At 43.7% G+C, this 22915-nt stretch overlaps 1 protein-coding gene across 2 annotated transcripts in view; it reads left to right on the forward strand.

Moving 5' to 3' along the window:
• papss1 (3'-phosphoadenosine 5'-phosphosulfate synthase 1) overlaps positions 1–22915 on the forward strand; it is a 99202-nt gene that overhangs the window by 64692 nt on the left and 11595 nt on the right. For both annotated transcript variants that reach the window (XR_004412220.1, XM_033022115.1), the window contains exon 10: positions 5999–6267. Coding sequence is in view for 1 of the 2 variants with exons in the window: in XM_033022115.1 (XP_032878006.1) it covers positions 5999–6267 (269 nt within the window). In the remaining variant the exon portion in view is untranslated. The remainder of the gene's footprint in view (positions 1–5998; positions 6268–22915) is intronic.

Here is a 22915-nt window from a genome sequence, read left to right on the forward strand (position 1 = left end):
ACCTAGGCACTGAAAATGGACATGGCAAGCATGCCTCTAGCCCTATTCATCTTGTAAAGTCCACCCCACAATAATCTAGGAGCTGGTGTTTAAATTAGGAGAACTATCTCAGTATAGGCGAGCAACAGTCTGACATTGTCATACTAACAGAATCATACTTTTCAGAGAAGGTGCGAGACACCTCCATCACCATCCCTGCCAATGTCTGGTCTCACTAGCAGAACAGAAGAGGCAGCACAGTGGTATACAGGCAAGAGGGAGTTTCCCCAGGCTTTCTCAGTATTGACTCATGATGCTATTAGCTGTTGGGATGGCAGGTCAAACATGGGCAAGAAAATCTCCCTGCCTCCTGAATTCGCATGGACGAGCAACACTGGATAAACTAATTGTAGTGGAAAGGATGTAGAATGTACTCGGGGAAGAGGACTTCATTGTTCATCACCAATAGAAACTAGATAGTATCACCACCGATGAGTGAGTTGGTGAGGTCTTGAAGAATTTGACTGCCGCACCATTTGTATGACATTACAGTGTAGGCTAATGTGAGGGGGAAATCCTAAATCTCTTCCTCACTATTCTACCTGTTGGTAGGTGCATCTGATCATTGACAGCATTGGCAGGAAAGAGAATTGCAGTGACAATACAGATGAGGTCCTCTCTTCCCAGAGCGACACCCAGCATCATTGTGTTTGGCAGCACCATTGTGCTTAAGGGATAGACTTGGAACAGATCTAACAACTCTAAACGGGGCAAACACGAGCTGCTGTGGACCATGAGCAACAGCAGAGAAGCACACTACCACAATCTGTAACCTTGTGGCTCACCTTTTCCCCTGATCTAGCGTGTAATCCAGATGGGGCATCCACTAGTTCAGTGAAGAGTGCAGAAGGTCATGCTGGGAGCAAAGGCAGACAAAGTTAAAAGTTAAAAAGTTAAACTTAAAAAAGGTCTTGTATACTAAATGGTGAAAGTATTTATAGTAGATCAGGTAAGAGACTCCACAGCCAACGTATGACAAAGTTTTGCAATCCTCTGATATTTCAGTTAATTAATTTAATCTAATTTTAAAATAGGGCTGTAACGTAACAAAATGTGGAAAAAGTGAAGGGGTCTGAATACTTTCTGAATGCACTGTATCTCCCCGATTTATGCAATCACAAAAAAGCTCACCAATTCCTCAAGTTCGATGGAGATTTGGCATTTCACCGAATACTCTTATCGACATTCGCCAATTTTGTGGTGGAGAATATACTGACTGGTTGCACCTTGGCCTGGTTTGGCAATTTGAATGCTCAAGAATAAAGAAGACTGCAGAAGGTCATGGACATCTTATTACTTGTTTCTAAATCCATTAATCAATATTCAATATATTGCCTCCAAAGCTCTAGGCTTCAGTTTTGTTTAATAATATTTGGTGCAGCCCTTACAGACAAGCTAAAGAATGTTCAAAACTGCCATGTAAATCCATCCCCTTATCTATAATGCTAACCACAACCTCAAAAGGAACTCTAACATATTTGTCAAACACAATTTTTCTGTAATAAATCCACGATGGTTCTGCCAAGTCCTATTTTATTTTTTAAGTTATCACTTCCTGCATAATAGATTGCAGCCTTTTCTCTATTGTGTACTGATAAAAAAAAAAGGACACAAAGTGCTAGAGTAACTCAGCGGATCTGGACCCATCTTTAGATATTCGTGTACTAATGTGCAGGAGGAAACTGCAGATGCTAGTTTACACCGAAGATAGACAAAAAATGCTGGAGTAACTCAGTGGAGAAAAGTAATAGGTGACGTTTTGGATTTGAAGAAGGGTCCTTTTCTTCAGAGATGCTGCTTGGCCCGCTGAGTTACTCCAGCATTTTGTGTCTGTCATGTGCTAATGTCAGGCTAACTGGTTATTTTTCCCTGAGTTATTTGATCCTTTACCATAGTGCTGCCTTTCTGCACTAACTCCATACCCTGTAGATGCCACATGATCCAAAAATCTATCCTCCTCCTCAATATTGCTTGGTGACTTAAGTTCCCACGGTTCTCTTGGGTAGAGAACTCCAAAGGTTTATTAACATCTTGGTAAAGACACTTCGCTTCATCTGTCCTGAATGACTAACCCTTGAAACTGTGGCATATGGTTCTAGTCAACTCAGCCTCTGGCAGTAACACTCTGCAACGACCTATTCAAGCCCTAGAAAAATATAATAGGTTTCAATGTAATTATTTCTTATTCTGCTACAATCTACAGAGCATAGGCCTTTTATTAAATATCTCTTCAAACCCCCCCCCCCCCCCCCCTGGCTAGTCTTTGTTGCACTCCCTCCATAACAAGTCCATCCAGGCACCTGTCTTCATTAGTGGGACGACAATGGAGAGAGTTAACAGTCTCAAGTTCCAGGATGTACACATCTCCGCTGATCTGTCCTGTGGCCGGCACAGTGAAGCAATCACGAAGAAAGCACTCCAACATCTCTACTTCCTCAAGTTTGATAGAGATTTGTCATGTCACTGAATACTCTATTGACTTTCGACAATAGTGTGGTGGAGAACATACTTATTGCATCACGACCTGGTTCGGAAATTTGAATGCTTAGCCTGGTTCAAAAATTTGAATGCTCAAGAGCAAAGAAGGTTACAGATAATGACTTTAGAATTTAAAGAAACTGGCCCTTTGGCTCACCGGTACACAAAATTGCTGGAGGAATCCATGCTGACCAGCGATCACCCCGTACACTAGCACTATCCTACACACTAAGGACAATTTAACCAAAGCCAATTAACCTACAATCCTGCACATCTTTGGCGAGTGGGAGGAAACTGGAGCACCTGGAGAAAACCCATGCAAGTGGTGGACATCTTATTGTTACTCTCCGTTTTCTATCTTCAATTAATGCCAGTACGTTTCCTCCAAGGCTGTACACTTCAGTTTTGTTTAATAATCTTTGGCACGGCCCTTACTGACAAGCCAAAGAATGTCCAAAAATATAATGTAAATCCACCCCCTTATCTGTTACACTAACCACAACCTCAAAAAAACTCTTAACATATTTGTCAACACAATTTTCCTATAATAAATCCATGATGATTCTGCACAGCCCTATTATTATTTTTCATGTTACCGCTTCCTGCATAATAGATTCCAGCATTTTCTCTATCGTTGTGTTATTGTGTGCTGATGTCAGGCTAACTGGTCTATTGTTCCCTGTGCTGTCTCTATCCTTTAAGTAGTAGTTCAGTCTGCTAGAACTGTACTATCGAATTTAGACAATTCTTCACACAGCCATCAATATCTGGTTGGAGGCCGGTGATTAGTGGGGTGCCTCAGTGATCTGTGTTGGGTCCGCTGTTGTTTGTCATATACATCAATGATCAGGATGATCGTGTGGTAAATTGGATTAGTAAGTATGCAGATGATACTAAGATAGGTGGTGTGGATAATGAAGTAGATTTTCAAAGTCTACAGAGAGATTTAGGCCATTTGGAAGAGTGGGCTGAAGGATTGCAGATGGAGTTTAATGCTGATAAGTGTGAGGTGCTACATCTTGGCAGGACAAATCAAAATAGGACGTACATGGTAAATGGTAGCGAATTGAGGAATGCAGTTGAACAGAGGGATCTAGGAATAACTGCATAATTCCCTGAAGGTGGAATCTCATGTCGATAGGGTGGTAAAGAAAGCTTTTGGTGTGCTGGCCTTTATAAATCAGAGCATTGAGTATAGAAGTTGGGATGTAATGTTAAAATTGTACAAGGCATTGGTGAGGCCAATTCTGGAGTATGGTGTACAATTTTGGTCGCCAAATTATAGGAAAGATGTCAACAAAATAGAGAGAGTACAGAGGAGATTTACTAGAATGTTGCCTGTTTCAGTACCTAAGTTACAGAGAAAGGTTGAACAAGATAGGTCTTTATTCTTTGGAGCGCAGAAGATTAAGGGGGGACTTGATAGAGGTCTTTAAAATTATGAGAGGGATAGATAGAGTTGACGTGGATAAGCTTTTTCCATTGAGAGTGGAAGATTCAAACAAGAGGACATGATTTGAGAATTAAGGGACAACAGTTTAGGGGTAACATGAGGGGGAACTTCTTTACTCAGAGAGTGGTAGCTGTGTGGAATGAACTTCCAGTGGAAGTGGTGGAGGCAGGTTCGATTTTATCATTTAAAAATAAATTGGATAGGTATATGGACGGGAAAGGAATGGAGGGTTATGGTCTGAGTGCATGCAGATGGGACTAGGTGAGAGTAAGTGTTCGGCACGGACTAGAAGGGCCGAGATGGCCTGTTTCCGTGCTGTAATTGTTATATGGTTATCTGTAACAATGTTCTGAATAAATAGAAATAGCATTTGCATAATTTTGAGAGATTTGGAAACTGCAAAGAGGCATAGCCACTGTACATTAGTGAAATACTGCATTCAGAGCATCTTGCTCAGTGCTCTGAATGCATTCCTAGGAATTAATGCTAATGACACCAATGCTAAAAGGATTTATAATATTTGTTATATAGACATACCTGGCTGCTGGAGAGAATCAAGAACAAATGCCCACCAACTGTGCACTGCTTTGCCAGGAGCAGGCCGCGAATCCCTGCCCTCCCCTGGTGTTCTTGCAGGCTTCTTGCATTGAATTGCCCATGGCCTGATATGGAGATATTGCCTGTTACAGTCAGCAACTGAGATGTGAGGTCCATAGCTGCACTCTAGCACAGTGAGTGGGCCATGGCTAGGGGTGGGAGCACCATGTGTTGACAGGCCGTTTAGATCCTGCAGTCTCTTATTGAATGAAAAAACAAGGAACTACAGATGCTGGTTTACACACAAGGACACAACGTGCTGGAGTAACATGGGATCAGGCAGCATCTCAGAAGATCACGGACAGATCTTAAGGTCTGGACCCATCTTCAGAATTGGAGTCCGGCACTTTATGTCCTTTTCTCCTGCTGAATGTGATGGAGGCTCCCATTTCCATCTCATTATTTTTCTTTAAACATTATTTTAAAACGATATGGTAAAAACGTACTTAATACAGCTAAAAATGAGATAATCACAAAGTACTTAAACTCATAGTGACAATACGCCCAAGGTGAGAATTTAATTCTGAAGAAATTTGAAGAAGGGTCTCGACCCGAAACGTCGTCCATTCCTTCTCTCCAGAGATGCTGCCTCCCCCCCTGAGTTACTCCAGTATTTTGTGTACCTTCGAGTTAAACCAGCATCTGCAGTTCTTTCTTACACATGAGAATTTAAATGACGCTAAATTACTTCAATAAGGTATCGACATCACTCTCTACTTATAACCCTCATGCCTGTGTTCACCAATACTGGCCATGCTCTGCCCTGCACCCATCTCTTTTCGAGATGTCTTTCCTGCCCCCCCCCCTCCCCCCCCCCCGCAATCAGCCTGAAGAAGGCATCTGACCTGAAACATCACATCATGGTCTCCAGAGACGCTGCCTGATCTGCTCAGTTACTCCAGCATTTGTGTCACTCTCTAGATAGATGAGGTGTGGATATAAATGTTTTAGAAGCCAAGTTAAAATAATTTGGGACATAACCTATTATAATTGTGTGTTCAAAATAGCGAGCTGAATTTTGGAACCCTCCTCTGAGTTTACAACAAGTATAATTTGTGGAAATTCCCAGCAGTGAATATTTGACCCTGGGCTTGTGGTTAGTCTTATGGATGGATCAGGCTTTAAAAATCATTGCTAAAGGCTACAGAAACATGATTTGTGCTAAATGCAGTTTGGGCTTAAAACGCTGTAATTCTTTGCACTGACAGTCTTATGTGCAGTATTTTATTTAAATAAAGCTGTTGAATAGAAACTCAAGATTTTAGTGAATGCTGTGCATTGCATATTGTGCAGCGACCTTCATGGACTGGTTTGGGTTGTGGACCACCCTGGAGACTTTTTCCAAGGAGTGGCAGCGATGGTAATTAAAATATTTCTAAAATTGATCTTTTCCAGTGAGATAAATATGTGCTAATTGTTTCCACCCTCCAGATGCTGTCTTTGCATTTCAATTACGCAACCCTGTGCATAATGGGCATGCTCTCCTGATGCAAGATACCTTTCAGCAATTGATTGAACGTGGCTACAGGCGCCCAGTTCTTCTTCTTCATCCACTTGGCGGTTGGACGAAAGACGACGATGTACCTTTAATATGGAGAATGAAGCAACATGCTGCTGTATTGGAGGAGGGCATTCTTAAACCAGAATCTACCGTTGTGGCCATCTTCCCTTCTCCAATGATGTATGCTGGACCAACAGAGGTAATTTATTCTCTCATAATTTTGGTTTTACTGATTAATCTTTTTCTGCAGTAACAGGTCTAAGATCACATTAATGTTCTGCCTTTTATTTGACATTTACTGCCCTTTTTCAAATGGATAGGTTTGCCAAATCCACAAATATGCTGTCCTCTGCCGTAAGATTCTCCTTGGTCCCAAACACAATGCCATGGACAAGGAAATTCACTTATATGCGATCGTCATGGATTCTTACAGCACAGTAGTCATTTGATGCGTGTCCCTGGATTGGATCACTGTTAGAGTGATTAAATTAGACACACCAACCTGTTCTTTCTCCATTACCCTAAAGTGTGAAAGGAATCAAATTACCTGTTGTCAAAGGGGTAACAATTCCCAAAAGTAGTGGAAAGATGAAGGAACATATTTCCATCTGCATTAGAATACACAGCCTGAAACAGTGGTGGAGGCAGATACTATTATCCCCCTTAAAAAATACTTGGATCTCTGTTTGTAGAGTAATAATTTTCAGGATTATAGATTTGGTGCTGGCAGCTGGTGTTACTTACTTGCTCCACCTGAGACAATGGACTTCCTAGTTGTACATTTGATTCCATGACAGTCATTGTTAAAACGAGGAACAACAAATGCTAGGTCCAGTGGGCCGGATGCTCTAGGATCAGCGGGCCTTGCGACCGGATACCTTTAGGACTAAGCTGGTCCCGGCCAGTCGAGGGGAATCGCCACCAAACTCTTTCATCCCTAAGAGACAAGGTGCACGGGCAATGATGGACACAGGGCCGCGCAGTTGGTCAAGCCGAAGACAGGCCCAGGAGGACGGGCCTCAGAGAGGCAGTCGGGCTGAGGAGGCCATGGAGAGGGGGTCGGGACGCACTGTTGAGAACAAACAGGGACCCGGCGTGAGTGGCCACTGAGAACAAAGAATTTCACTGTATCTAGATATATGTGACAATAAAATATCATTGAATTATGAACAATGAATGTGAGTTGGAGACACAAGGAACTCATAGAAACATAGAAAATAGGTGCAGGAGGAGGCCATTCGGCCCTTTGAGTCAGCACCGCCATTCATTGTGATCATGGCTGATCATCCACAATCAGTAACCCGTGCCTGCTGTCTCCCCATATCCCGTGATTCCTCTAGCCCCAAGAGCTCTATCTAACTCTCTTAAATTCACCCAGTGAACAGACCTCCACTGTCTTCTGTGGCAGAGAATTCCACAATTCACAACTCTCTGGGTGAATTGCACAAATTCACAACTCTCTAGGTGTTTCCATGTTTCTATGAATTGAAGGAGTTTATATAAATGTTTTTAAGCAACTTTGCACAATCCAATGTTGAGTCCAATTTAGCGAGTGTCCATTGAGAGAGCAATCTGCACCATTTAGTATTCATCATACTTTTGTAATTTTTCCTCGGATGCCCCATAATAATTGGTGTTATGACACCAATAATTAGAAGTTTCTAGAAAAAGAACAGAAAAGTATTCAAAGATCTCACTTACTATAGCATTAACCATGACTATCGACCAGTGGCACTAACGCCGGTGGTGATGAAGTGCTTTGAGAGGTTGTTCATGGACCAAATCAACTCCTACTTCGACAAAATCCTGGACCCACTGCAGTTCGCGTACCGCCACAACAGATCAACGGTGGATGCGATCTCGCTGGCCCTCCACTCCGCACTGGACCACTTGGACAACAAAAACTCATGTCAGGCTGTTATTCATTGATTACAGCTCGGCATTTAACACAATCATCCCCTCCAAACTGGTTACCAAACTCGCAGAACTGGGTCTCTGCCCATCCCTCTGCAACTGGATCCTCGACTTCCTCGTCCACAGACCACAGTCTGTTCGTATTGGTGGAAATGTGTCAGCCTCAATAACAATCAGCACGGGAGCACCTCAAGGCTGCGTGCTCAGCCCCCTGCTGTACTCACTCTATACCCATGGCTGCGTAGCGAACCACAGTGCGAACTCCATCATCAAGTTCGCTGACGACACCACTATTGTGGGGCGTATCACTGATGGGGATGAGTCAGAGTACAGAAGAGAGATCGAGCAACTGTCCATATGGTGCCAGCGCAATAACCTGGCCCTCAACACCAGCAAAACCAAGGAACTGATTGTGGACTTTGGAAGGAGTAGGAGGGGGACCCACAGCCCCATTTATATCAACGGGTCGATGGTTGAAAGGGTCAAGAACTTCAAATTCCTGGGCGTGCACATCTCTGAAGATCTTTCCTGGTCCGAGAACACTAACGCAATTATCAAAAAAGCTCATCAGCGCCTCTACTTCCTGAGAAGATTACGGAGTGTCGGATTGTCAAGGAAGACTCTCTCTAACTTCTACAGGTGCACAGTCGAGAGCATGCTGACCGGTTGCATCGTGGCTTGGTTCGGCAATTTGAGCGCCCTGGAGAGGAAAAGACTACAAAAAGTAGTAAACACTGCCCAGTCCATCATCGGCTCTGATCTTCCTTCCATCGAGGGGATTTATCGCAGTCGCTGCCTCAAAAAGGCTGGCAGTATCATCAAAGATCCACACCATCCTGGCCACACACTCATGTCCCTGCTACCTTCAGGTAGAAGGTACAGGAGCCTGAAGACTGCAACAACCAGGTTCAGGAATAGCTACTTCCCCTCAGCCATCAGGCTATTAAACCTGGCTCGGACAAAACTCTGATTATTAGCAACCGCTTTCTGTTATTTGCACACTACCAGTTTATTTATTCATGTGTGTATATATTTATATCATGGTATATGGACACATTTATCTGTTTTGTAGTAAATGCCTACTATTTTCTGTGTACTTAAGCAAAGCAAGAATTTCATTGTCCTATACAGGGACACATGACAATAAACTCACTTGAACTTGAACTACTCCTGACAGCATGAGGCTAATCAGATATGTGCCAATGGAGTTCCCTCAATATAAAATCTCAGAGCAACCCTTGCCAAACTATTGTCAAATAGTTTTAACATTTGTTGAGTCTCACCCGCCAAGATGGCTAATCATTCAACATTTGGATTGAAATATATAATGTTCTGAGTAATCAACTTCAAATGTATTTAAAAGCACACACTGAGTGATTACCAAAGAAAAAGGGGGCCCGAGAAGGCAACAATAGTAGCTAAATGAATGATTTAATCTGTGAACAATAGAAATATTGTTTTCAATTGCCATTCTTCCAGTACAGTTGCAGCCCAAAGGCATATGTTAATTGTGGTAATCTGTTTGATTTGTTTCTTATTATACTGATGCTTTGTGTCTCTCCAAATCATAGAGAGTAGATACAGGGAACTGCAGATGTCGGTTCATACAAGAAAATATACAAAGTGCTGGAGTAACTCAACAGGCCAGGCAGCATCTCTGGAGGACATGGATGGGCGACGTTTCGGGTCTCAGCCCAAAACGTTGCCTATCCACATCCTCCAGAGATGCTGCCTGATCCGCTGAGCTACTCCTAGGACTTTGTGTATAATTCATAGGTGGAGTTTCCTCTGCAATTACTGCCCTATGGTCCTGAATATTATTGCAAGGTATGCCATGTACTGGCTCTATTCTGGAGAGAAACAATTAATTTACAAGTTTGAGGGGAAAGACAATAGGCAATAGAAAATAGATGCAGGAGTAGGCCATGTGACCCTTCGAGCCATGGATGATCAGCCATGATCACACAGAATGGCGGTGCTGACTCTTCTTCAGTTTGGAAGGGCTTGTAAAAAATTACCAGCTACAAGAGGAAAGCCCCCCGCTCTTTGGACAATCGCAGCTGACCAACGACCTGAATGAGATTTACTGCAGGTTTGAAAATCAGAAACATAACCCTGGTACCCCCTCCCCAACTAACAGCCAGTCTACAAAGAATGGACCATTCACCACTTCACACCTACTAAAGGCAAGACTCCAGTATGAAAAGACTGGACCATTTCTCACCCCAGCCAACACTTCACACCCACTCACAGCCTGACCTCAGTCTACAAAGACTGTGCCTTTCTACACCCACACCCTCCAATCACCACTTCGCACCCAATCATCCACACTCACTGTGCTGCACAACATAACTTATCCAATATCAGCAATAAAAATAGAGGAGGTGGAGAGGCTTTTCAGAGGACAAAAGAGCTGGAAATCTCCAGGACCTGACAATGTTTCCCCCACTACTCTTAAGCTCTGTGCCAAACAGCTGGCACCGGTCTACACAGACATTTTTAACCAGTCCCTGCAAACATGTACTGTCCCTGCCTGCTTCAAAGTCTCCATTATTGTCCCTGTACCTAAAAAGGCAAGGATTACTAGTCTTAATGGCTACAGGCCTGTCGCACAGACATCTGTAGTCATGAAGACACTCAAAAGGCTTGTGCTGGCCAAGCTGAAAAATATCACAAACTCCCTGCTGGACCCATCTGCAGTTTGCATATTGGGCCAATAGATCTGTGGATGATGCAGTCAACCTGGGCCTGCACTTCATCCTACAGCAGCTAGACCGCCAGGGGACCTATGCGAGGATCCTGTTTGTTGATTTTAGCTCTGCATTCAACACCATTGTGCCAGAGCTACTACACTCCAAACATTTTGAGTTGACTGTGCCTGAACCCCTCTGTCAGTGGATCACCAACTTCCTGACAGACAGGAAGCAGCATGTGAGGCTGGGAAAGCACATCTCGGACCAGCGAAACGCTCAGCATAGGAGCACCGCAAGGCTGCGTACTCTCTCCTCTCCTCTACTCTCTCTACACCAATGACTGCACCTCCACAGACACCTCTGTCAAGCTTCTCAAGTTTGCGGACGACACAACTCGGATTGGAATTTGCCTTGGTGCTCCGCCCACAAGTAACAACATGACATACAGTGACAGTTACGAATGACTCAGAAAACACTAAACATTAATAATAATAAAACAATGATAAAACACCATTGATCAAGCAGGTTAACCAACAAAATACCAGATCAAAGGGAGGCTACAGATTTTTGGCTGTTGAGTAGAACAACTACTCATGGATAAATACTGTTTTTATGTCTGGCTGTGGCAGCTTTGACAATCCGGAGTCACCTTCCAGAGGGAAGTGATTCAAAGAGTTTGTGGCCAGGGTGAGAGGGGTCAGAGATGATCTTGCCCGCTTGCTTCCTGGCCCTTGCAGTGTACAGTTCATCAATGGAGGGATGGTTGCAGCCAATAATCTTCTCTGCTGATCGGATGATTCGCTACAGCCTCCAGGTGTCGTGCTTGGTGGCTGAGCAAAACCAGACCATGATGGAGAAGGTGAGAACAGACTCTACGATGTAGAATTGGACCATCATTGCCTGTGGCAGATTGTGCTTCCTCAGCTGCCGCAGGAAGTGCATCATCTGTTGTGCCTTTTTGACTGTGGAGTCTATGGAAGCCCCCCACTTAAGGTCCTTGGAGATGATGGTTCCCAGGAACTTAAAAGACACCACAGATGTGACTGTGGTGTTGTTGATGGTGAGTGCGGTGAGGGGAGGGGGAGCTCTCCTAAAGTCTACAATCAATTCCACTGTCTTAAGAGCATTGTGACATATTTAACTCCATATTTAACTTCTATTGGAGGATGTGCAGAAAAGATTGATTCATAGTGTCATAATGCAAGGAAACAGCTCCTTTGATTAGGCTATCCCTGCTCCTATTTGTGTTTTTACAACAAATGTATGAAATAATACCTTCATTGCAGTCCTGTACAAGTGCATCCTGTACACTTTTGTACAAAGGATATCAAGCCAAAAATAGATTAACCCAATGTTTTTGTCTTATTGAATAGTAACTCTTTAATATGATTAACTTTAAAAATATGATCTCTAATGAAATGGTGGGAAATCTATATATGAATTACGAGATACATGTTGGAAAGGATAGATGTTTTCTCAGTATTTTCAATAGTGGTTTATCATTTCAACAACATTGAGTGCCCTCTTCAGGGTAAAGACGCCAACAGCAAATTTGTTGAGATCACCTGTGAACATTTATTGGTTGTTTCTCAGATCAATATCACTAATGTGATTTTCCTGTCGGAATTAAATGCCAGATTTAATAGCGTGGCTGTAAAACAGAGAAGAGGCTGCTGCAAACCGGTTGCAAGTGTGACTTCAGGGCCTGTCCCACTTTGCGATTTTTTTCGGCAACTGCCGGCGTCATTGACTGACGTACCAGGTCGCCGAAAAACAGTCAAGTTGTACAACAAGCTACAACACAGTTGACGTCAAGCTGCGACAATTTATGTCATCCGGCGTCACAATTTTACGGGACCTGGTACGACCACAAAAGCGACAACACACGACATCCTGCGACCGTGCAGACGTCAAACAACGACAACCGCAGTCAACATACGTCCACCCGCGATACGATATGGCAAGATAATACAAGCTACGACATTGTCTGTGACATCTGAAGATGACAGAAGCCAAGTAATGTCATTTTGATCCGTATCTTGACGTAGGCACTGTCGCCGGTTGACGTATGATGACGCAGATTGTCGCAAAAGGAATTCGCAGAGTTCATGACCTTGCGGCATATTATGTCACCTAATAATAATAATAATAATAATAAATTTTATTCAATGGGCGCCTTTCAGACATCTCAAGGACACCTTACATAGTAATCGGAATAAAAACATATAATCGGAATAGAACAGGTAAAAAAGACATCACAGAGACACAAATTAAAAACAGAATTCAATACAAAAACAGAAAATCAAAAACACAGTGTGAAGAGAGAGCAGCGGCAGCCAAAGCGCGCCAGCGTCCACTCTCTCTTCACGGCAGCCATCTTGGACACATGACCTACAGGACTACAATTAGACAAAAAAATCATCCCCCCACAGTGGATAGCACTGTGGAGGAAGGCACAATGTCCAGTCCCCACCCCATGTTCACCCCAAAGTCAGGCCTATTGAGGCCACCGCAATTGCCTCTACGGAGGTCCGATGGAACGGCCGCTGGGCTGGGCCACCTGGAACGGCCGCTTCCTGGTTGGAGTCCGCGGCTGCCGAAGGCGACAAGGCCGCGCCGGTTTGGAGCTCCCAGGCTCCCGATGACAAAGTCGGCGCCGCCTCTCCACACTGCCACCTCGCTGCACGGCCGCCTCTCCGCACTGCCGCCTCTCCACTCCGCAGACCCGCAGCCCGGAGATGTTGCTCTCGGCGGTCCAGCGTGGCGACCCAGGCAAGGCGTCGCCCGTTCCGCTCCAGCGCTCCAACGCTGTGCCGCCGCCGAGGCCGAGGTGCTGGGCGGTCCCCGCCAGGAAACGGTGCTCCAAGCCCGCAGGTAGGCCACGAGGACGGGTTGACGGGCAGCCCGGAGAAAAGGCTGCCACACCGACCAGGTAGGGACCTAGAAATAAAGTTACACCTACCCCCCCACATTAAAAGACCATATCCCCTACAAACAAAAAAACAGGACTCACTAAAAACTATAAAAAAAAACGAATTTAAAACGGGCGGCTGCTGGCTAGCAGCCGTTCACCAAGATGGCTCCTCCTCCTCATCTGACCTGCCATCATCCTGGCGACAACCTACGACAGCACCTACGACAAGAGACGACAAGCAAGTCAAGCCCGCTGTCGCCGCAAGGTTTTGAACATTTCAAAATCCAGCGGTGACAAGAAAAAAGTGACAATACTTGCGGAGACAGCTCACGACAACAGAGGCCGCCGAAAAAAGTCGCCAAGTGGGACAGGGACTTTATTCTGTTGGACTTAGAAGCTTAATGTTGTTGCTGTATCCATGCACAAAAAAAAACTAATGAAGCCAATGTGCTGCCTTTTCTGTTGTTGAATCCACCCATATTATCCCATTTCCAGAATAGTTTGTGGTAGAGGCTTCATTGTGCTGCCAAATTTGTGGATAGGGCAATTGCCACATCCTGTGTTGCTAGTCTGCACAGATGGGAAATTGGTTTTGGTGTGCATGAGATTTGTAGTAACAAAACGGCATATTAAGAGCAGGGCATTTCACACCTAGTGTGCAATACTGTAGGACCTTCCAGATCTTGAGAGTGCTTTGGAGAAATGCACATGTTGTGATTGTAATTATGTAAAATATCCATACTACAGAAATAATTAGTGAGGCCTTAGGAAGCCTTGTGTAAAAACTGGCGTGCATATTTTATTATATTGCACAAACTGTAGTAAGTTTATACATGAGACAACTTACAGGGTTGAGCATGCATCTATCCATCTCAAACTCTAGATCTGAAAAAACATTTTTATTGCAATTGTTCAAAGATTCAAAGGTCTTTTATTGTCACGTGTACCAATTAAGGTACAGTGATATTCGATTTACCATACAGCCATACTAAAAAAAGCAACAAGACACACAACTTCATAAAAGTTAACATAAACATCCACCACAGTGGATTCCCCACATTCCCGAAGTCGGTCCCTAACTAGGGATCGGGAGCTCCACGATGTTAAAGTCCGCAGGCTCCCACTTTTGGAGCTTCCTCGGTCGATCCCCGACAGGTACTGCAAGCTCCACAATGTTAAGTCCTGCAGTCTCCCGCAGTTGGAGCTCCCGAAGTCGGTCTCCAGCAGAGGCCGCCAACTCCATGATGTCAGGCCGCAGTGCAGACGGAGATACGATACAGGAAAAAAATCGCATCTCTGTCGAGGTAAGAGATAAAACAAGCTAAAGAACACTAAAGGGCCTGTCCCACTTGGCGATTTTTGGATTTCGAATTGTTCAAAATCTTTTGGCGACCCTGATATGACGCCGGCAGTCGCCGAAAAAAAATCGCCATGTGGGATAGGTCTTAAAACATACATTTAACACATATTGAAAAACAACAAAGATAGAAAAGGATGAGACAGACTGTTGGCGAGGCAGCCATTACGGGCGCCACCCGGTGGTCATGACCCTATACCAAGGTAAACAATAGTCAATTAAATTATTTATAGTTTACATATAATGTAAGTAACAAAATACAAATTAAAAAATAATTAAAGTACAGCTTCTATGTAATGTAAGTAACAATATACTAATTAAATATTAATGTATGAATATTATTCATGCATAATTTCTATGTAATGTAAGCAACAGCGCACCAATGAGATATTATTAATGAATTGCTTCTGTGTAGGAAACTTAGTTTCTATATAATGTAAGAAACAGTGCACCTACAAAGACAATAACAGCATATTAGACAGTGAGTGGAAGAAAAGCAGGACACTGTTGACTATCTGTTGTAAGGCCTTTATTGTTTAAACAACAGGACCACCCTCGCAACATTAGAATGCAAATTGGCACTTTCTTCCACAATTGTTTGATTCTTGACTCTCAGTCAAGCAGCCATTGTTTTCCTCAACTTGTGTAGGAAGGAAGTATACTGAGTTACTCCATCATTTTGTGTCTATCTTCGATGTAACCAGATGCTGGTTACATCGAAGATAGACACAAAATGATGGAGTAACTCAGCGGGACAGTCAGCATCTCTAGATAGAAGGAATGGGTAATGTTTCCGGTCGGGACCCTTCTTTAGACTTTGAGTCAGGGGAGAGGGAGACACAGAGATATGGATGGGTAAGGTGTGAAAACAAGATATCAAAGGGGACGCAGGTCAGGGAAAATGTGGAATAGATCATTGGTAGTTAGGGGAAGATGACGAGGCGTATAAATATTTAATTTAATCAAGAAAGAGCTGATGTTTGTAGTCGTCAAGAGTGTTATTGTTATATCTCCCATATAGAACAATGATATTCTTACTTGCAGCAGCCCAGAGAATATGTATAGATAATACACTGTAAACAATATAATAAATGAGAAAAAAAAGTTCAGTGTGTATACATATACAAAATGTATACGTACATGCATATACATATGCACACCCAGACACACACACATATATATGTATGTATGTATACAGTGGCTTGCAAAGGTTTTCCCCCTTGAACTTTTCCACATTTTGTCACGTTACAACCACAAACGTAAATGTATTTTATTGGGATTTTATGTGATAGACCAACACAAAGTGGTGCATAATTGTGAATTGGAAGGAAAATGATACATGGTTTTCAAATTTTTTTACAAATAAAAAACTGAAAAGTGTGGCGTGCAAAAGTATTCAGCCCCCCTGAGTACTTGTAGAACCACCTTTCGCTGCAATTACAGCTGCAAGTCTTTTGGGGTATGTCTCTACCAGCTTTGCACATCTAGAGACTGAAATTTTTGCCCATTCTTCTTTGCAAAATAGCTCAAGCTCAGTCATATTGGATGGAGAGAGTCTGTGAACAGCAATTTTCAAGTCTTGTCAGAGATTCTCAATTGGATTTAGGTCTGGACTTTGACTGGGCCATTCTAACACATGAATATGCTTTGATCTAAACCATTCCATTGTAGCTCTGGCTGTATGTTTAGGGTCGTTGTCCTGCTGGAAGGTGAACCACCGCCCCAGTCTCAAGTCTTTTGCAGACTCTAACAGGTTTTCTTCCAAGATTGCCCTGTATTTGGCTCCATCCATCTTCCCATCAACTCTGACCAGCTTCCCTGTCCCTGCTGAAGAAAAGCATCCCCACAGCATGATGCTGCCACCACCATGTTTCACAGTGGGGATGGTGTGTTCAGGGTGATGTGCAGTGTTAGTTTTCCGCCACACATAGCATTTTGCATTTAGGCCAAAAACTTAAATTTTGGTCTCATCTGACCAGAGCACCTTCCTCCACATGTTTGCTGTGTCCCCACATGGCTTGTGGCAAACTGCAAACGGGACTTCTTATGGCTTTTTTTCAACAATGGCTTTCTTCTTGCCACTCTTCTATAAAGGCCCGATTTGTGGAGTGCACGACTAATAGTTGTCCTGTGGACAGATTCTCCCACCTGAGCTGTGGATCTCTGCAGCTCCTCCAGAGTTACCATGGGCTGCTTCTCTGATCAATGCTCTCCTTGCCCGGCCTGTCAGTTTAGGTGGACGGCCATGTCTTGGTAGGTTTGCAGTTGTGCCATACTCTTTCCATTTTCGGATGATGGATTGAACAGTGCTCCGTGAGATGTTCAAAGCTTGGGATATTTTTTTATAACCGAACCCTGCTTTAAACTTCTCCACAACTTTATCCCTGACCTGTCTGGTGTGTTCCATGGGCTTCATGATGCTGTTTGTTCACTAATGTTCTCTAACAAACCTCTGAGGCCTTCACAGAACAGCTGTATTTATACTGAGATTAGATTACACACAAGTGGACTCTATTTACTAATTAGGTGACTTCTGAAGGCAATTGGTTGCACTGGATTTTATTTAGGGGTATCAGAGTAAAGGGGGCTGAACACTTGCACGCCACACTTTTCAGTTTTTTATTTGTAAAAAAATTTGAAAACCATGTATCATTTTCCTTCCACTTCACAATTATGCGCCACTTTGTGTTGATCTATCACATAAAATCCCTATAAAATACATTTACGTTTGTGGTTGTAACGTGACAAAATGTGGAAAAGTTCAAGGGGTATGAATACTTTTGCAAGCCACTGTATATATACACACACACACGTACACACACACACGTACACACACACGCACACGCACACGCACACACACACACACACACATTATAAAACAAACAAAAATAGTGCAAAAAGGCAAAACCAATGCCCCCAAGTCCATGTAATTCAGAGCTTATTGGAGGTTGTAGTGTTTAATAACCCGATGGTTGTAGGGAAGGAGCTGTTCCTGAACCTAGACGTTACAGTTTTCAGGCTCCTGTACCTTCATCCCGATGACAGGGGTGAATTGAGTGTGTGGTCAGGGTGATGTGGGGCTCTATTGATGATGGCTGCCTTTTTGAGGCAGCGACTCCTGTAAATCCCTTCGATGGTGGCATAGGTAGTCACAGGCAGGAAAATTGGCCTGGTGTATGAACACCACTGGGACTTGGGAACGTGGGTAGATGTGTAGTCAAGGACTGGGAATGGGGCTAAACATCCAGCCAGGATTGGAACCCATGGACAGAAATTTGGCCAGGAGTAAGTGTGTCTGACTGAGAGGACATGCGAGACAGTGTGTAAGTGCATAGGTCATAGGAGCAGAATTGGGCCATTCGGACTATCGAGTCTACTCTGCCATTCCATCGTTGCTGATCTATCTTTTCTTCTCAACATATTTCTGCCTTCTCCCCATAACCTTTGATGTATGTGTATGTATTTTCCACATCACACTTAGGCATGTGACATTAATATCCATGCAACAGAGATTGGTCTCCAGTCGCCTTGGACTTACCATTGGATCAAGACCGCAGTCTGTTAGGTCTGTGTGATACCTTGGGCAAATGGCTCCGCATGTTAACAGAAAACATGCACAATAAACTTTCCTCTTCACAGCATCAAGGTCAGAACCTGAAATAAAAAGAAAGTCAGCCTGAAAAAAGTGCTGCCCATTTACTCCATAGATGCTGTCTGACATGTTGAGTTCGTCAGCACTTTGGTTTTTGTTCAAGATTCCAGTAACTAGTCTGTTGCGTCTCCTCAGAACCTCAGGGCTCTCGTGGACATTCACGGGAGTGACAGAACTGCATGCTGTTCTGTCATAGCGTGGGAACCCAGATCCTTTGACAACTACATTATCATCCTAAACGAGACATGTACGCACAAGAGATGGTCAATTTAAGGAACTGATGGTGCAAACAGGAAGAGGAACACTGACTTTGCGAAGTGAGCTTTGCCATTAAGAATGAGTTAGTTCAACATCTCGCAGAACTATTGAGCACCTTATGCCCTTTTATCAATTCTACCTCAAAACCATCACACTGCGGACCCAACACTTAGGTATAGGCCCCAACACTTCCATTGTAGCTAAGGAGAACTATACCTCCGACCTTGGAAAAAAATCCTGAAGAAGCAACTCTCTGGCAAACCATAACTAGCAAGAAAGGAGAAGAGTGACTTTTCTAGGGCCCTCCTCTGGACTAAATGCTTGAGCTACAGCATTTCTTGAACAAATATCCTGTTTTGCGAGAGGGACAAGCACAAGCCCTTGTAGCAACTCTCCTGCTCTAAGCACTGGCACCTTTTCAATTGTATCATTGTCCAAGTGAGTGACTACACCCCTGCTCTCTGAACCACAGTGCAAATTCTGTCCCGTGGCTTTTTTTTTTTCAACCTTTTGATTCTATCACCAAATTAGGACTAGACTTTCTATCTTGGGTTTGCTTCATGATGGCATACAAGACACAATTACAGTTGAGCTTATCTTGGTGAAAACTTGCATCAAATAAGGCTGGACGCAAATTACTGGAGTAATACAGTGGGTCAGGCATTTTGTACTTTCAATTAGATTTGTTGTAATTTCTCCAATCAATACTGGTTTAGTCAACCCAATCTCTTCCTGTTCAGTATGCCTTCTATTCCAGATATCGGTCACATAAACCTTCATGGCAAAAATAGACAAAAAGTGTTGGAGTAACTCTCCGGGTCAGGCAGCATCTCTGGAGAACATGGTTCTGACGTTTTGGGTCGGACCCTTGAATGTTTTCCAGAGATGCTGCCTGACCCGCTGAGCTACTCCAACACTTTGTACCCTTTTGTGTGAACCGGCATCTGCATTTTCTTGTTTCTATATCAAGTAAGGTTTCTTCATCGCCTTACTAAATTCTCTAAATCTTTCTCATCGCAATGCTAGACTGCAACTGCAACAATCTTTCACAGGAGTGAAGCCAATCATCAGGTGTAGTAGGAAGCTGCTCAACCTCCAACATCTACACTCTAGGACAAAGGTGACCGGAGCTTCATTAGTCAAGGTGCAGTCTGCAGGCTATGCATATGTTTGCAGGCACATTTAAAGGATGCAGTCCAACTCATTGCCGAGCCGTTTACTGAAATATGAGAGGCTGGATCATATACTCAAACCGGCAAGCCGAAGATCCTCAACAACCCTGCCCTTGTGGTACAGCAGAGTGACATACAAGAAAATATGGGCTGCATTTTATATGGAAACCAAGTCCCAGGAAAGGCAGACATTGATGATGAAGTTCACCATTGCCTTCAGTGATAGATTGAAGAATAGGATGAAAAACAAAACTGGGTAGCAGTGATCCTTGCTCTACTCGACTACCGGGTACCTTTAAGCATCAAAGATACTGCTGATGCTGGCTGTGCATAATACTTCTAATTCACTTGAATGGTAAGCAAACTAACATCATTGTAATCTCGCCAGTATTTCCAGCGTTGAGACCATGTTATACCATGTCAGCTCTGTTGGGCGGTGATGGTAAATATGGAGATCTGAAAGGAGCAAAGGTAGGCTTCACAAGAGTAAAGATAATAGGAGGTCCTTAAATACAGAAGAGATGCCGGGAGGGTGGCAAACGTGCCTCTTTTCAAGAAGGGCTGCAAGGAAAATGCTTGGAACTATAGTCCAATGAGCTTAACATCTGTAATTGGAAAGTTACTAGAGAATTTTCTGAAGGATAGGTTATACAGGCATTTGGATGGGCATGAGCTGATTCGGGATAGTCAGCATGGTTTTGTACGTGGGATGTTATGTCTCACAAATCTGATTGATTTTTTTTGAAGATGTGACCAAAGAGGTTGATGAGGGCAGAGCTGTAGATGTTGTGTACATGGACTTCAGTAAGGCGGTCGACAAAGTTCTGCATGGTAGGCTGCTCTGGAAGGTTAGATCGCATGGAATCCAAGGAGAGATAGTTGAATGGATAGCAAAATGGCTCCATGGAAGGAAGCAGAGGGTGATGGTGGAAGGTTGCTTCTCGGACTGGAGGCCTGTGGCTACTGGTGTGCCTCGGAGTTTTGTGCTGGGCCCGTTACTGTTTGTCATCTACATCAATGATTTGGATGAGAACATGACAAGATTAGCAAGTTTGTTGATACAAAAGTGAGTATTTTTGCAGATAGTGAAGATGGTTGTGAAAGATTGCAGCAGGATCTGGTTCGATTGGCCAGGTGGGCTGAGGAATAATTCATGGAATTTAATACAGAGAAGTGTGAGGTGTTGCATTTTGGGATGTCTAACAAGGGCAGGACCTGCACAGTAAATTGTAGGCCTCTGGGGAGTGTTGTAGAGCAGAGGGATCTAGGAGTGCAGGTGCATGGTTCCTTGAAGGTCGAGTCGCAGGTAGATAAGGTGGTCAAAATGGCTTTTGACACATTAGCCTTCATCAGTCAGGGTATTGAGTACAGAAGTTGGGAGGTCATGTTGCAGTAGTATAAGACGTTGGTGAGACCGCATCTAGAATATTGTGTTCAGTTCAGGACACCATGTCAGAGGAAAGATATTGTCAAGCTTGAAAGGGTTCAGAAATGATTTACGAGGATGTTGCCAGGACTAGAGGGTGTGAGCTACAGGGAGAGATTGAGTAGGCTGGGTCTCTATTCCATGGAGCACAGGAGGATGAGGGGGTGATATTATAGAGGTGTACAAAATCATGAGGGGGATAGCTCGGGTAGATACAGGGAGTCTGTTGCCCAGAGTAGGGGTATCGAGGACCAGAGGGCATAGGTTCAAGGTGAAGGGGAAAATATTTGAGGGATCTTTTTCACACAAAGGGTGGTGGGTGTATGGAACAAGCTGCCAAATGAAGTGGTTGAGGCTGGGACTATCCCAACGTTTAAGAAACAGTTAGACAGGTATATGGATAGGACAGGTTTAGAGGGATATGAACCAAGTTGGGCTGAAGGGCCTGTTTCCACACTGTATGACTATGAGGTAGGCCACATTAGGAAAATAAATTAGAAGGGCAAAGATGGGGCATGAAACACCACTGGTGGAAAAGATTAAGAAAAATTCCAAAATAATTTTATAAGTACACTTGGGACAAGAGCGCCTAGTGGGGAACAAAGGTGTAGCCTGGGCATGGAGCCGGAGGCTCTAGTTGGGTGCTTAATTAGAGTGTGGAAACAGGACAGTGTGGAAATAGGTCATTCAGCCCATCTTCCCCACACCAACATGCCCCATCAACACTTTGTCCCACCCGCCTGCATTTGACCCATATCATTTGGGTTCCTATTAAATCTTTCTACCCTCACCTTAAACCCATGTCCCCTGGTACTTGATTCCCATACTCTGGGTAAATGTCTCTGTTCTTATACCCTGTCTATTCCCCTCATGATCTTATACACCTCTATAAGATCACCCCCCATACTCCTGCACTCCAAGGAATAAAGTCCTTGCCTGCCCAACCTCTCCCTGTAGCTCAGGCCCTTGAGTCCTGGCAACATACTCGTAAATCTTCTCTGCCATCTTTCCAGCTTAACAACATCTTTCCTATAAAAGTGTTACCAAAACTGAACACAATACTCCAATTGTGGCCTCACCAATGGATTTTACAACTATAACATAACTTCTCAACTTCTGTACTCAATACTCTGACTGATGAAGGCCAATCAGTATTTATTATCGTTATTTGACCAAGGAGAAGGACATTGCAATTGGAGAATTTAGTGAAGAAGAAAGTGAAATTCTAGGTTCAGTTTAATTTAGAGATACAGTGTGGAAACATGCCCTTCAGCCCACCGAGTCAACGCCGACCAAAGATCACCCGTACATTAATTGTATCCTACACATGATGGATAATTTACAGAAGCCAATTAATCTACAAACTCGCACATCTTTAGAATGTGGAAGGAAACCGGAGCACCCAGAGAAAACCCACGCGGTCACAGTGCGAACATACAAACTCTGTGCAGACAGCACCTG

The sequence above is a fragment of the Amblyraja radiata genome, chromosome 1, assembly GCF_010909765.2.
Source record: "Amblyraja radiata isolate CabotCenter1 chromosome 1, sAmbRad1.1.pri, whole genome shotgun sequence".
In the NCBI taxonomy this organism is placed as follows: domain Eukaryota; kingdom Metazoa; phylum Chordata; class Chondrichthyes; order Rajiformes; family Rajidae; genus Amblyraja; species Amblyraja radiata.